At 54.8% G+C, this 15242-nt stretch overlaps 2 protein-coding genes across 4 annotated transcripts; both read left to right on the top strand.

Moving 5' to 3' along the window:
* The first annotated feature begins 5092 nt into the window (after window positions 1–5092).
* Window positions 5093–10719, top strand: Kcna7 (potassium voltage-gated channel subfamily A member 7). Its single transcript, XM_006986274.4, is given in 3 exon segments — window positions 5093–5161; window positions 5163–5759; window positions 8043–10719. Coding segments are annotated over 3 exon segments (1482 nt in total). The 3' UTR covers window positions 8859–10719.
* Window positions 10720–12259: 1540 nt separating this feature from the next.
* Window positions 12260–15201, top strand: Ntf4 (neurotrophin 4). 3 transcript variants are annotated; one of them, XM_016004879.3, is made up of 3 exons: window positions 12260–12393; window positions 13326–13446; window positions 13982–15201. In XM_016004879.3, the coding sequence occupies exon 3, from the start codon at window positions 13993–13995 to the stop codon at window positions 14620–14622; it is 630 nt and encodes a 209-aa protein (XP_015860365.1). In that variant the 5' UTR covers window positions 12260–12393; window positions 13326–13446; window positions 13982–13992; the 3' UTR covers window positions 14623–15201. The 3 variants fall into 3 exon arrangements, with proteins under 3 accessions (XP_015860365.1, XP_006986337.1, XP_076431378.1); XM_006986275.4 differs by lacking the exon at window positions 12260–12393 and adding an exon at window positions 12462–12924; XM_076575263.1 differs by lacking the exon at window positions 12260–12393 and adding an exon at window positions 12955–13220.
* Window positions 15202–15242: the final 41 nt, after the last annotated feature.

The following is a 15242-nucleotide window of genomic DNA, read 5'->3' as shown; positions in this document are numbered from 1 at the left end:
TCGGGCGGCGGCGGCGGCGGCGGCGGCGGCGGCGGCGGCGGCGCACGCCTTTAATTCCTGCTCTCTGGGGGCAGAGGCAGGAGGATCTCTGTGAGTTCAAGGCCAGCCTGGTTTACAGAGTGAGTTCCAGGACAGCCAGGACTATACAGAGAAACCCTGTCTCGAAAAACAATCAAACAAACAAACAAGTCAGTGAGGAGAGAAGAGGAGACAGCAGGCAGGGTGTGGAGCAGGAGCGGAGCATTTGCCCCTCGTGCTGGAAGTCCTGGGTTCCATCCCCAATACCCGAGTCTTTTTGTTGTTGTTGTTGTTGTTTTTTCAAGACGGGGTCTCTGTGTAACAGAGTCCTGGCTGTCCTGAAACTTGCTTTGTAGACAGGCTGGCTTCCAACTCATAGCGATCCTCCTGCCTCTGCCTCCTGCGTGCTGGGATTACAATACACGAGTCTTAAAAAGCTCTTAAATTGGGCACAGTGTCCCACACATGTATTCCTCGTAATAGGGACACTGAGGATGGAGAGTTCAATTCCATCCTGATCTACCCTGTCTTAAAAACAAAACAAAAAATCCTCCAAAAACAGAAGAAGGGGCTGAAGAGATGGTTCAATAGTGAAGAGCTCTGGCTACTCTTACAGAGGACCCGAGTTTGATTCCCAGCACTCACGTGAGGGCTCACACCTGTCTGTAACACCAGTCCCAGGGAATCCCAGTGCCCTCCTCTGGTATCCGGGAGTCCAGGCATGCACATTGTACACAGACATACATGCAAACACAACACCCACACACATGAAATAACAAAATAATTTTTAATTAAAAACTATTCCAAAATAAGTTTAAATATTTTTAAATGTAGCTCACCTTCCCTCTATAATAAGCATATTATATATCATAAGTAGGAACTTTTGCATCTGAAAAATGACAGAGCCCTTGATGTGGACAGGGAGAAGTTGGAGAAAGGGGCTGTTGGAATGGGTTCTAGATTTCAAAACGTTAGGACATCTGTTAAACTGGCTCTGTGGTGCATGCCCGTAATCCTAGGGCTGGCAAGATGGAGGACGGACTATTAAGTTTGCCATCAGCCTCAGCTACATACTTCAAGGTCGGCCTAGACAACCCCTATGAGCCTTTGCTTCAGTAGATAAAATGGTTCAGTGTTAAAGTATCTCCACCAAACAACATCAGAACTGAGTCCTGATCCCCAACAACCATGTGAAAAGCTGGACAGAGCAGACCTTGTTTGTAATCCCAGCCGTGCGGGTAGCGGGAGAAGCGACAGGCAGGCTCCTGGACACAGACAGCAGCGTGGAACAGCCAGCCGGCTGCAGTGCGCTGGTGTGAGTCCTGCTTTCCATTTAAGCAAAGCACAAAGAAGTAGGAGCATTTTTGGAACTGAATGAAGGGTGTTCAAGAACTGGGCTTTTGTGGTACTAGAGAGATGGCTCAGTGGTTAAGAATACTAACTGCAGGCCGGGTGGTGGCACACACCTTTAATCCCAGCACTCCGGAGGCAGAGCCAGGCGGATCTCTGTGAGTTTGAGGACAGCCTGGTCTATAGAGTGAGTTCCAGGACAGACACCAAAGCTACACAGAAAAACCCTGTCTCAAATCCCCCTCCCCCCCCAAAAAAAGAGCACTAGCTGCTCTTCAAGAGGATCAGAGTTCAATTCCGAGCTCAGCAACCACAGGTGGCTCAAGGCCACCTATAATGGGATCTGAAAGCCTCTTCTGGCATAAGGACGTACATACAGACACTCATACAGGTTTACTGTGTGTGTGTGTGTGTGTGTGTGTGTGTGTGTGTGTGTGTGTGTGTATTGGTGGATATATGCATGTAACCATGGCTGCTGGAAGAGGCCAGAAGAGAGTGTGAATCCGCTGGAACTGCTGTTATGGTGAACCAGCCATAGTGAGTGCTGGGAACAGAACTCGAGACCTCTGGGACGGCAGCAGGTGAACCACCCCTCCCGCAAGCCATCCCTCTGGCCCCCATTTCAGCCTTTTGAAACAGGATCTCTCTATATACTCTGGCTGACCTCATACCTTTAATTCTCCTGCCTTTTTCCTGACAGTTTATTGGTATGCATTCCACCTGGCTCCTAAAATATTTTAAATATTTATTTATTTGTTTATTTTATGTATATGAATGCTTTGTTTTCATCCATACCAGAAAAGGAGGACATCAGATCCCACTACAGATGGTTGTGTGTCACCACATGGTTGTTGGGGCTTGAACCTAGAACCTTTGGAAGAGCAGCCAGTATTCTTAACCGCTGAGCCATCTCTCCAGCCCCTTAATATAATTTTTAATTTTATCTATTTACTATTTATTTTGGGCACTGGAGATGGAACCTAAGGCCTTGTAAATGCTAAACAACATTGTAAATAATCATGCCACCAGCCCCTCACCGGGGATTCTAGTCAAATGCTTGGCCATCAAGCCACATGCATATCCAGCCACATACATTCTGCTGTTTTCTTGTAAATATCAATAACCAGATAACCTGTCCTGGGTCTCACTCTGTAGTGATTGCCTGCCTCTGCCCCCAAGTGCTGGGATTAAAGGTGTGCACCACCAATGCCCAGCTCCCTTGGGCCTTTCCTAGTCTGTTTGCCATATGGAATAACAGTCTAAGGTTCCAGTGATTAGAGTGTGGACATCTGCTTCCACACTGTAGACACAGAACAAGGAGCAAGGATTCCAGCTGGCTTAGCCAGTGTTCTATTGCTGTGAAGAGACACCATGACCATGGCAACTCATAAAATAAAACACTTAATTGGGGTGGCTCACAGTTCAGAGGTTTAATTCATTATCGTCATGGCAGGAAGCATGGCAGCATGTAGGCAGACATGGTGCTGGAGAGGTAGCTGAGAGGTCTACATCTGGAGTCTCAGGTAACAGGAAGAGATAATGAGTCACTAGTCTGGCTCAAGCTTCTGAAACCTCAAAGCCCACCCCCAACCCCCCAGTGACATACTTCTTCCAACAAGTAGGCCACACCTACTTCAACAGGCCACTCCTCCTAATAGTGACATTCCCTATGAGCCTATGGGGCCATTTTCATCCACATCACCACCCTGAGCTGTGCATGGGTGCTACAGGCAGGTGGGAGGGAGCGTGCTGGGCAGGACCATAGTCCTAGTCTGTGCAGGACAAGTGACCTCCTCTAGCCTTCGAGAAAAGAAAAACCTCGTGTCAAATGGGAACACGGACTTCACGCTGATGAAGTGTTTTAATGTCGTTTGAGGGTCGGGTTTGACACACGGCTAAAGACACACAGGGAAGGAGCCTCTTGAGAGGCTAGCCATTATCCCAGCTGCTCTTCAGGCTGAGGCCAGAGGATTGCCAAGTCAAAGCCCACCTGGGCTACAGAATGAGTTCAAAATCAGCCTGGGCAACTCAGCAAGACTTTGTCTCAAAATAAAAATGAAAAACAAGGAAGGACTGGAGAAGTAGCTCAATGGCAGGGCTCTCTCTCCTCTCGTCACATAGACTTTGGATGTCCTCCTCCAACACTCTCAACATTATTATTTGGAGACATTATCTCTCACTGAACTGGAACCCCCACTCAGCTAAACTGGTTGGCCAGTAAGTCCAGGGATCCTGCCATCTCTGTCTCCCCAGGGCTGCCCTGAGCAGATTTTTTAATACACTGTCTCACTCTGTGGGCCAGGAACTTTGGGTGTGGATCAGGCTGGCCTCAAACCCAGAGGTCTGCTTACCTCTGCCTCATGAGTGCTAGTATTAAAGGCGTGCCGAAGCACACATAGTTTCATAACTGACTTTTTTTGGAGGTGGGGGCAGAGGCAGGATGATATCTGTGAGTCCCAGAAGGACATAAAGCTGGGAAGGGAAATGGCCAAGTTTAGCTGGGAATTACATCTTTTGGGCCAGGTCTCCATTCCGCCAGCAGAGGGCGTGAGGGATACCTTTCCCCAATAGTGACTAGGTATCAATGCCCTTTACTACCTCCCACCCTACCCCATCAGATGGGACTATTTTTTACCCAGTGTCATTAGACACCGGCGGCTGGAAACCCATCCTCTGTCTGCCCTTCGGCTCCTGATAGTGACCCTGTGCATCTCCCCAGACAACTCCAGACCCTTCCCGGCAAGCCCCGCCTCCTTGCCTCCTTTGCCGCAGTTCTTGGCTTCAGCCCAGACCTTCCATATTAATCTCAAAGCACTTACAGAAAGAAATTCTAAGTTCAAACTCTGGTGCTTTCAGTAGCTAGGGATCCGGCTCACATACACAACACAGTTGCGAAAGAGGCCCCCAGAATTCGGCAAGCACCAGGACTTGTGCAGAGCTCCTTAGGAGTGATGGTCAGAAACGCAGAGGAATAAACACAACACTCCAGACACACTCATTGAGAAATACTAGGAAAGAAAGAAAGCCAGCAACGAAACCAGGCGTGGTGGTACACATCTGTCATTCCAGCTGTTGGGAGGCAGAGGCAAGAGGATTGCAAAACTGAGGCCAGTCTGAGCTACATACCCAAATCCACTGTCAGTAAAAAATAAAATAATAAAAGGCAGAGAGATTCAGAGGCTCCCTAGCCAGAAAAACAGATGTGAGCGGCGACTGGGAAAGCGGATACATTCTCCGCCAAGATGGTAACCTGGGAGGACAGACTAGAGACAGAGGTGGGAACTGGAAGAGGGAAACATGATGCAGATAGACGCCATGGCTCACGACTGTCATCCCAGCAATCCGAAGGACGAGGCAGGAGGATTGCCACGATTTCGCGGTCAGCTTAAGTTACAAGCTGAGAAGATTGTCTAGCAACAAACACATAAATAAATAGCCGTGATGGCATACACCTGTAATCCCAGTATTTGGGAGGTAGAGGCAGGAGAATCATAAATTCAAGGTCATTTCAGCTACACAGTTCTAGGCCACTTTGGGCTACATAAGATCCTGTGTCACGAAACCAAAAGCCAAACAAATAAAATAGATGACTACAAGGGAATGCTCCTGAGACCCACGGAAACGCGGGTGGCGGTGGGGAGGGTCAGGTGTGGCAACAGCAGAGGGCGCCGTGCGCCCCGCGGGGTCACGCCGCCCCCTCCCCCGCGCCCTGGCCGGACTTTCCATGCTATTTTTACGCGCGGACACCGGACACCCGGCTGGGCCGGCTGCGGCACCGGGGCCGGGCGTCGGAGCCACAGGTCCGTCCGCCGGTCGTCCGAGCTGCGCGCGCTATGGAGCCGGGGTGCCCGCCGCCCTGCAGCTGCTGCGAGCGGCTGGTGCTCAACGTGGCCGGGTTGCGCTTCGAGACCCGCGCGCGCACGCTCGGTCGCTTCCCGGACACGCTGCTGGGGGATCCGGTGCGCCGCAGCCGCTTCTACGACGGCGCACGCCGCGAGTACTTCTTCGACCGACACCGGCCAAGCTTCGACGCGGTTCTCTACTACTATCAGTCGGGCGGACGGCTGAGACGGCCGGCGCACGTGCCGCTCGACGTCTTCCTGGAGGAGGTGTCCTTCTACGGGCTGGGCGCGGCGGCGCTGGCACGGCTGCGCGAGGACGAAGGCTGCGCGGTGCCACCCGAGCGGCCGCTGCCGCGCCACGCCTTTGCGCGCCAGCTCTGGCTGCTCTTTGAGTTCCCCGAGAGCTCGCAGGCTGCGCGAGTGCTCGCCGTGGTCTCTGTGCTCGTCATCCTGGTCTCCATCGTGGTCTTTTGCCTCGAGACGCTGCCAGACTTCCGCGACGACCGCGACGACCCGGGGCTCGCGCCGGTGGCGGCTGCTACTGGCCCGGTGAGGGGCGGGGATTTCGGGAGGGCCAGGGCGGGACCTTGGAAGACCTGGCCAGCCAGAAGGTGCGGCAAAGGGCAGGAGGATGGAAGCACTAAAAAAAAAAATCCTCGAAACAACCCAATAGTGACTGAGGATGTGCCTCAGAGGTAGACAACTTGCCCAGAATTCCTCAGCGTGGGACTGGGATGTGGCTTAGCGGTAGATCTTCTGTATACAATCACAAAGTGAAGGCTGGGGTTTGTGTGACCCTGTGGTAGAGCTGCAGCCTCCCCCTACACTGTGAGGGACCTGGAGAGATGGCTCAGCTGTTAAGATCACTGACTGTGGACCTAGATTCAATTCCCAGCACCACCCACATGATGGCTCACAACCATCTGTGACTCCAGTTCCTTGGCATCTGATGCCCTCTTCTGGCCTCCTAGAACACCAAGGCACACACGTGGCACACAGACATGCATGCAGGCAAACCACCCATTCACATTAAATAAATAATTTTAAAAAGAGTCCCCCAGTGAGGGGCGCGGCTCAGAGATGAGCCCCTGCCTAGATTCCCCAACTGAGAAGCTTGGGGCAATGCCTCGGTGGTAGAGCTCCTGCCTAAAGTCCACCAGTGAAGGGCTGGGGGCATGGCTCAGTGGAGGACAGCTTGCCAAGCATGTGCAAGGCCCTGGGTTCGGTCCCTAGCAGTGTGAAATGAGCATGTGGAGTCAAAGAGGCTGGAAGACTGCAGTGCCTGTGCGTCTGGCAGAGAGACGGGCAAGATGGACGGTCAGGCCAGGGTCTACTGCTGGGGCATGGTAGGTTGAGGTTTAGGACTGAGACCTGAAGTAGCAGGAGTTTGCACAGAATCGGGTTGGGGTGTGGAGCTGAGGGCCATACAGCAAAATCTATAACCGTTCTGAACCATTCTAGTCTGGGCTGGGTTGAAGGTGACGGAAAGGCTAGGCACACAGAAGGCAGAACCAGAGCAGGGTCCTGCCCTTGGAGATTCAGTGAGTGAGTGTGTGTGTGTGTGTGTGTGTGTGTGTGTGTGTGTGTGTGTGTGCAAACATACTGGAAGGAAAGATTCTCCCTGATCAACCATGAAATCAGGGTTCCCAGCAGTGAAAGAGCAGGGACTGTATTTTGGTTTAATTATTTAAAAAATTGGGGCTGGGGAGATGGCTCAGTAGCTAAAAGCACTGACTTCTCTTCCAGAGGACCTGGGTTCAATTCCCAGCCCCTGTATGGCAGCTCACAACTGTCTGTAACTCCAGGATCCAGCACCCTCACAGAAACATACATATAGGCAGAACACCAATAAAATAAAAATTTAAAAAAATTATAGACATGGGAAAAATAAGTTATAAACAGGGTCTCATTATGTAGCCCGGGGTGGCCTGGAACTTGCTATATAGACCAAGAATGGACTTAAACTCGCAAAGATCCAGCTGTTTCTGCCTTCTGAGTGCTGGGGTTGAAGCTGTGTGCTATGGCCATTGGCCCTGTTTTAATTTTTGATGTTCTGTGGTGGAACCCAGGACACTGGGCAGGCACTCTACCGCTGATCCAAGCCCCCAGCCCCTCACTGGGTGATGCTAGACAGGGGCTCTACCACTGAACCACACCACTAGCACCTTACTGGGGGATTCTAGGCAGGGGCTCTACCATTGAACCACACCCCCAGCCCCTCACTGGGGGATTCTAGTCAGGAACACTATTACTATCAAGCCACACCCCTCAATCCGCACAGAGGAATTCTAAGCAGGGGCTGTATCAATGACTGCATACATCCCCAACCATCTCCCCCTTTTTATTTTATCTTTAAAGATTTATTTACTTTATGTGCATGGGAGTTTTGCCTGAATGTGTGCACGTATGCACCACGTGCCTGTCTAGTGCAGAGGGTCTCCAGGCTGGAGGTGCAGACAGCTGGGAGCTGCCATGTAGGTGCTGGGAACTGAGCCCAGGTCCTCTAGAGGAGCAGCCAGTGCGCTTTACTGCTGAGCCATCTCTCCAGCCTCTCACTTTTTATTTTGAAACAGAATCTCACTAAGTTACCAGATCTGCCTTGAATTTACTTCTGCTGCTTTAGTCTACTGGGGATGACCGGCTTGTACCACCAGGCCCTTGAGACACGATCTTTTTGCCCATAGGTCTGAAGAACAGAACGTCAGCCATCCAAAGGGAGTCCCTAGGGTCCTGGGTTGTATAGGACAGTCAGATCCCTGGGGGACCTTGGGAACATGGCTACTCTACTAAAGGTGTTGGCCTCTCTCCCTAACTCTTTCTGTCCCTCTGCAGTTCCTCACTCGGCTGAACGGCTCCAGCCCCATGCCAGGAGCTCCTTCCCGTCTGCCCTTCAGTGATCCGTTTTTTGTGGTGGAGACCCTCTGTATCTGCTGGTTCTCCTTTGAGCTGCTGGTGCGTCTGGTGGCCTGCCCAAGCAAAGCCGTATTTTTCAAGAATGTGATGAACCTTATCGACTTCGTGGCCATCCTGCCTTACTTTGTGGCGCTGGGCACCGAGCTAGCCCGGCAGCGGGGTGTGGGCCAGCCGGCCATGTCCCTGGCCATCCTAAGGGTCATCCGATTGGTGCGTGTCTTCCGTATCTTCAAGCTGTCCAGGCATTCGAAGGGCCTACAGATCCTGGGTCAGACGCTGCGGGCCTCCATGCGTGAACTAGGTCTCCTCATCTTCTTCCTCTTCATTGGTGTGGTCCTCTTTTCCAGTGCGGTCTACTTTGCTGAAGTGGACCGGGTGGATACCCATTTCACCAGCATCCCAGAATCCTTCTGGTGGGCAGTGGTCACCATGACCACAGTTGGCTATGGAGACATGGCACCCGTCACTGTGGGTGGCAAGATCGTGGGCTCTCTGTGTGCCATTGCCGGTGTGCTCACCATCTCTCTGCCTGTACCCGTCATCGTCTCCAACTTCAGCTACTTTTACCACCGGGAGACAGAGGGTGAAGAGGCAGGGATGTACAGCCATGTGGACACACAGCCCTGCGTCACACTGGAGGGCAAGGCTAATGGGGGACTGGTGGACGCTGAGGCCCCTGAACTCCTACCACCACTCTGGCCTCCCGCTGGGAAACACATGGTGACCGAGGTGTGAGGGACAGCAGTGGGGGTCTTCAGGAAGCAGTGGGCGGGCGGGAGGAGGGGCAGCAGGGCAGGTGCTGGTTAAGGAGCAGGGACTGAATGTGGAGTTATGTCATGTGGTAGCTCCTCGGGGGGCTTAAGTAGACACGGATGGCCAGGATTTGCATCGAGTCCAGGGGTTCCCCATTGGTTGTGCAAATCTCCGGGGGACCTGTGAGTGGCACTAAAAGAGGCTTGTCATAAGTTGTGGGTTTCCTGGGTCTATGTGGGGTCTCCTTCACGTATGCCATGAGCAGTTGTGTGGCTTTGAGTCCCCGAGGGCTCCACAAGTTGGCCCCACTGTTAACTGTGATCATGTGGCTGCACAGTCATGCGCAGAAGATGCACAGAAGAGTGTATGGATTTGTGCTTCTTCTAGGAGCCGCGTTAGTTTAGGTTCTGTGAGCTCTGGAGCCTTGCAGACAGAATGGGATCACCCTGGGTCCTGATGGGAACAACTGGGTTCGAGTATAAGAGAGAGGAGGAGGCGGAGACCCAGAGAGTGAGGGGCAGAGACCCCCAAGCGATAGTCTCTGCATTGTATAACGTTAGCGGGCTGGAACCTGGTGAGGGCCACTCGAAGCTGAGACGTGTGTGGCAGTGGGAGTCTTCCAAGGGCCGTGCAGTTGAGTCTGATGACGTTGGTCTCATGGGACGGACCATGCTGACGCCTGTCACTGGGAATCCTGTGGGAGTGTATGTGAGGGCCATACAGCCATAGGACCAGGTGGAGTCGTAGCATCAGGACCCAAGAGTCACAGCACAGATAAAATAACTGCAAGGGAGCAAGCATGGGCACATGGGGGGTGGCCCACTGAGCAAGCGTGCTCAGGGCTGTGCACTCTAGCTGGCAGTTCCTGTCTCCCTGGGTCCCCCTGCCCCATCCATCTGGAGAGGCTCTGGGGGAACTAGTAGTCAGCTTGTCTTGCTCATTTGGGACCCAGGCTATGCTGCCCCGAGCTGTAGCACAGAGATTCAAAGACTGGAGCTACAAGGGAAGAAAAACACAGCGGAGAAGGAGTAGGACCAGGGAGACAGAGATCTAGAGGAGAGAGAGGAGAGGAAGGAAGGGGGTGAGAGAGAGGAAGGAGGAGAGGGAGAGGGAGGGAGGAAGGGAGAGAGACCCAGAGAGAGGAAACCAAGAATGAGTGGTGGATGTCAGACACGCAGAAAGAGGGAGAGATGTACTAAAGAGAAGAGAGAGAGAGAGAGAGCGGAAACCATGTAGCCTTGAGCCCAAGGGTCAACCTTTCTGTTCTCTGAGTCATAACAGACTCTAAGCCATGGCGTCAGCATCCCTCACAGCCAAGGAAGGTCACCACACTCCTGGAGGTGCTCTGTGTTTCCTAGGGCAGAAACCCAAGGCTGTAAAACGCTGTGGCTTCCCCCAAGGTCACACAGAGCGTCAGAGGGCCAGGCCTGGCACCGGCCTGCCTGTTCACCCCCACGGCTTCTGGTGTGCAGGTATTACCAGAGGCCACGGGTCCTGTGTCTTTTTGTTTCGCTTTGTCTTTTGAGACAGGGTCCTTCTGTGTAGCCCCTGGAACTCACTTTGTAGACCAGGCTAGCTTTGAACTCACAGAGATCCTCCTGCCTCTGCCTCTCAAGTGCTGGAATTAAAGGTTTGGGCCACCACCGCCTGGCAAGGCCCTGCCTGCATCTCATAGAGGAGGAAGCTGATATTGGAGGGAGCAGTATTGTCCTGGGCTACAGAGAGAAACGTTTTTGGAGTCTTCTGGGACTGAGAGACAGTTTAGGGAAGAGGAGAGGTTACAATTACTAACAGAGATCAAGGTGTTTGACTGGCATTAACTTATTAAAGCCTGTTCACTGGTGCCGAGTGTTGAGTTATTTTTGATAGCGATATCACCTGCTTCAGTCACATGCAACTCTTGCTTAAGACCAGAGGGTAAAGCATCTCAGGGGGGCTGCCGGGAGGAGCTGCCTCCTTTGAGACATCAGACATCAGGGAAGGGATGTGAGAAGAAGAGGCCCTGCTCACCGCCAGCCACCTTGCTATACAAGCGAAAGGAGGGATGGCGGAGGATGTGATGGTGCTGGGCATGACGGAAGCTCAGGGTGGTCGCTTCTCTGTTACATAGACTCACATCCAGTCGTAGATATGGAGACTGACCTGCACCCAGGCGCCAAGGACAGATGGAGGGCACGGACTCGATCACAGGAGACGTGGAGGAGATGATGGGTGCAGACAGATGCCAGGCAGAAGAGAAGCCGGGTTCAGAGAGCAAGGAGATGGGGGAGGGGGAGGAAGAGGAAAAGAGACCAAGAAAAGAGACAGAATTTCCCCGTTCTTCACAGACTTCTCCCTTGAGACTGGAGTTGGAGCCCCTTGGTAGGGATGTCAGGAAAGAGAGGTCAGAGGGGTGACCCAAGTGGACACCCAGGCTAGGAAGTGTCCCTTCCCACCTCCAATAAACAACTGGAGTGGGCTCTGAGTCACCCTGGCTGGGATGGCAACTTGTGGGGAAAACCCTAATCTGGGGACACCCTTCCTGCCACTTTGCCATGCTATATTTAGGTTGAGGGGATGGGTGCTGGGTGACCCCCCCAAGGCAAGTGTCAGCTTTCCTCCTAAATATAGCTGGGGCTAGGGGAGCCAGAGTCTCACAGAGGGCCATGGGAGAGCAAAGGGCCACCCAAGGGACCGTCCAGCTGCAGTGATGCCGGCCCTGCTTGAGGTCTCCTGCCTTTCGCTCCGAGGTCCACTTCTTGGACTACTTCCCTCCCTCCGGGGCTCGGGCTCTTCTGGCCGAGTTCTCCTCCCCTCGGTCTTCTTTCTCTTCACGATGGGTCACAGTTCCTCAAGCCCACCATGTTCTCCTCGCTCTAACTACCTTGAAGTTTTCTTATCCGCCCTGAGGCTCCCTGGTCCCCAGCCAGGAAATTCCAGGATAGACGACTATGTGGGGGAGCTCCCCAGTCACTGTCTCCGGCCTTATCACTGCACAAGCCCAGCTGGCTAATGTCTGGCAGGGAGATCCAGGAGGGGAGACAGGAGCAGAGGGTGGGAACCTGTCCTAGACACCATAGCAATTCCAGGCCTGAACCGGGGACTGGAGGAAAAGCCTGGGGCCTGGACCGCCGCGTCTGAGGGAGGAGGGCTGGGGCCTGCACTCCTGGGTCTGAGGGAGGAGGGCTGGGTTCTGAACACGGGTCTGAACCCCTGTGTCTGAAGAGGGAGGGCTGGAGCCCGCACCCCTAGGTCTGAGGGAGGAGGGGCGGGGTCTGGACCCCAGTGTCTGATGGAGGAGACTCTGGAACTGAAGTTGCCCAGGCCCGGCTTCCGAGGTGCCGGCTCGCGCGTGCTAGGCGGGATCCCCCGCCCCTCCTCCGCCGTCGGGCGCCGCCCCGCCTCCTCCCCGACCCAGGCCCTCCCAAGCGCGAACGGCGAGTAGCCGGCTAGCAGCGGGTGTCCGAGCCGCCAGCGAGCCGGAGGAGGAGCCGCGGCGGCGCCAAGGGCAGCCAGGGAGCGGAGAAGGGCGCCCCAGGTAAGCGCTCCGCGCCTCCTCCGGCAGATTCCGCCTTCCAGGTCGCCCAGCCCCCGGGTAGGGAGGGACGGGGGCGGGGCCGACGGGGGCGGGGCTTGGCGGAGGAAACTGAGGCAGGACGGAAGTGTCCAAATGGTAGACCCGATCTCCTCCAAGCGACTCAGGAGTAGGGATCCCCAGTCCAGTTTTCCTGGATGGAGAAGCAGGGCGTCCCCATTTATAAGCACCTTGGAGGAGCGGCCGCAACCCCAGAACCTGTGGGTCTGAGGGAGGAGGCGGCTGGAGTCCAAGAAACCTAGTCTGCAGGGGGAGGCATGTGGGGAACCAGAACATCCTCGCTGAGGGCGGATGGGTCTGGGGCCTGGGACCCATGGGTCTGAGGAAGGAGGCAGCTGTGAACCTGGACACCTAGTCTGAGGGAGGAGGCAGCGGTACCCGCACTCCGCGTGCTGGTGTGGTCAGCCTCTGCCCCTGCTCACACTCCGAACTTCCCACTCCCCCCCTCGGAGCCTGGCCAGACAGACACTCCAGGTATGCGCAGTCGGAGTCTTGGGCGGGCCCTGGCCTGTCCTGCGAGGAGCGAACATTCCAGGAAGCAGCCTCAGGGACCCGGGGCCCTGAGCGTGGGCCGGCAGGGACCCGGGTGTCCAGGCCAGCCCCACCCCCGCCGCGTCCGGTGCAGGGGCGGGAGGAGGGGATGTAATCTCTTCCAGTTGCCTCACCTGCCCCTCCTTTCTGCACCCCACCCCCATCTGCTTCCCATCCCTCCAGAGCTGTCACCTGCACCGGGAAGGGGCCTCCGGAGTGGGCGGGGCCTCCACTCCAGGGTACCCTAGGCTTTCAGAGACTCCGGAAAGGGTGGCTTTTTTGGGGGGTTGGGGGGCGTGCCCTTCCCCCGTCTGCCCATGTAACCGGTTTCCTTCCTCCCACAGGTGGTTGCCCCCTCCCTCTCCTGAGATGTCAGGGAGGAGACTACCTGTATCCTACACAGGGGCCCCACAGAGCTCGGGGGCCCCCATCCCCAGAGTGAGGAGGTGGAGGTGCTGCTGACAGGTCTGGTATTCATTCATCTGCTGCTTTCCAGTCCTGGGCCAGCTTCTAGAATGTTCTAGCCTCTCCATCTCCCTCCCAGCATCTCCCAGCACCTGGGTCAGTCTCGCACTCAGGGGTTTCTCTGGGTTATAGGACACGAGGGCCAGATGGCATTGCCCAGAATCCAGTCCACGCCACTTGCCGGCTGTGTGACCCGGCAGAAATCATTTCTCCTTCTGTTTGACTGTACAGCCCTGGCTGGCCTGGAACTCACTGTGGAAACAGGGCTGGCTGGCCTCAAACATGTGGCCATCTTCCCGCTCTGCCTCCTGGGTGCTGAGTTGACAGGTGTCCATCACCACTCCCAGCTTTGGCTATTCATTCACACCAGCTGAATAGTTAGTAGTAATCTAAAAGTTAAGCATTCTCCAAGTTCTAGAACGCAGGGTGCCCCTAAGGTCCTCCCACAGTCTGCCAGGCTGACAGCCGTGGGGGGGGGCGCAGGGGGGACCCTGACTTCTATTACCCAGGCGTCTTCCTTCTTCTCCATTTTCAGGTGTGCAAGCCATGCTCCCTCACCACCCCCGCTCCTTCTTCCTTTTCCTTTTCCTCCTCCCCAGCGTCCCCATGGAGCCCCAACCCCCGTCCTCCACCTTGCCCCCATTTCTGGCCCCTGAGTGGGACCTGCTGTCGCCCCGTGTGGCCCTGTCAAGGGGCGCCCCTGCTGGGCCCCCTCTCCTCTTCCTGCTGGAGGCCGGAGCCTATGGGGAGCCGGCGGCGACCCCAGCCAACCGCAGCCGGCGTGGGGTGAGTGAGACTGCGCCCGCGAGCCGCCGGGGTGAGCTGGCGGTGTGCGACGCAGTGAGTGGCTGGGTGACGGACCGGCGGACGGCAGTGGACTTGCGTGGGCGCGAGGTGCAGGTGCTGGGCGAGGTGCCTGCAGCAGGTGGCGGTCCCCTGCGTCAGTACTTCTTCGAGACGCGCTGCAAGGCCGAAAGCGCTGGGGAAGGCGGCCCGGGTGTGGGCGGAGGGGGTTGTCGCGGCGTGGATCGGAGGCACTGGCTCTCAGAATGCAAGGCCAAGCAGTCCTATGTGCGGGCGTTGACTGCAGACTCCCAGGGCCGCGTGGGCTGGCGTTGGATTCGGATCGATACAGCTTGCGTCTGCACGCTGCTCAGCCGAACAGGCCGGGCCTGAGGACTCCAGCCTGGGAACTGCTCAGGTTGAGGAAAGAAAAGAGCTGGATGCTAAAGGACCTCAGAGGCGACCTGGCTGCTCTACTGTGCCTTCTGATTGAGAACTGGAAAAAAAAAAAATCAAACCTCTCATTTTTGAGAGCTCAATCCGTGTGGAATGTTGGATGAAACCAAGCAGAGTTTGAAGGGATGAATAGGAGTTCTCCTGCAGGAACTTGACAGTAATAATCATAGCCAATGATTGCTATCTACTGTTTATTAGACCTAATACTTAACTCTGCTGACCATTCCAACATCAGAGGATCCTGGCTCACCCTGAGAAGAGGGACCAGGAAGGAACGTGTGAAAAAGGGATGTGAGCAGGGACTGTTTGCCTAGCATGTATCAAGTCCTGGGCTCTATCCTGAGGACCACATCATAAACCATGTACAGTGGTGGAAATCTGCAATGCCAGCACTTGGGAGGTAAAAGCAGGCAGATCAGGAGTTCAAAGTCATTCTTAGCTACATAGGGAGTTCGAGGCTAGCCTTGTCTACATGAGAACTTATCTAAAAAAAAAAAGAAAAGAAAAAAATAAAAAGGAGTGGGCCTTGTTGTGATACATGCCTGTAATCCTAATCC

This window comes from Peromyscus maniculatus, chromosome 1 (assembly GCF_049852395.1).
Source record: "Peromyscus maniculatus bairdii isolate BWxNUB_F1_BW_parent chromosome 1, HU_Pman_BW_mat_3.1, whole genome shotgun sequence".
Taxonomy (NCBI): domain Eukaryota; kingdom Metazoa; phylum Chordata; class Mammalia; order Rodentia; family Cricetidae; genus Peromyscus; species Peromyscus maniculatus.
The sequence above is the reverse complement of the archived record's forward strand: the minus strand, read 5'-3'. Positions and strand labels throughout refer to the sequence as shown.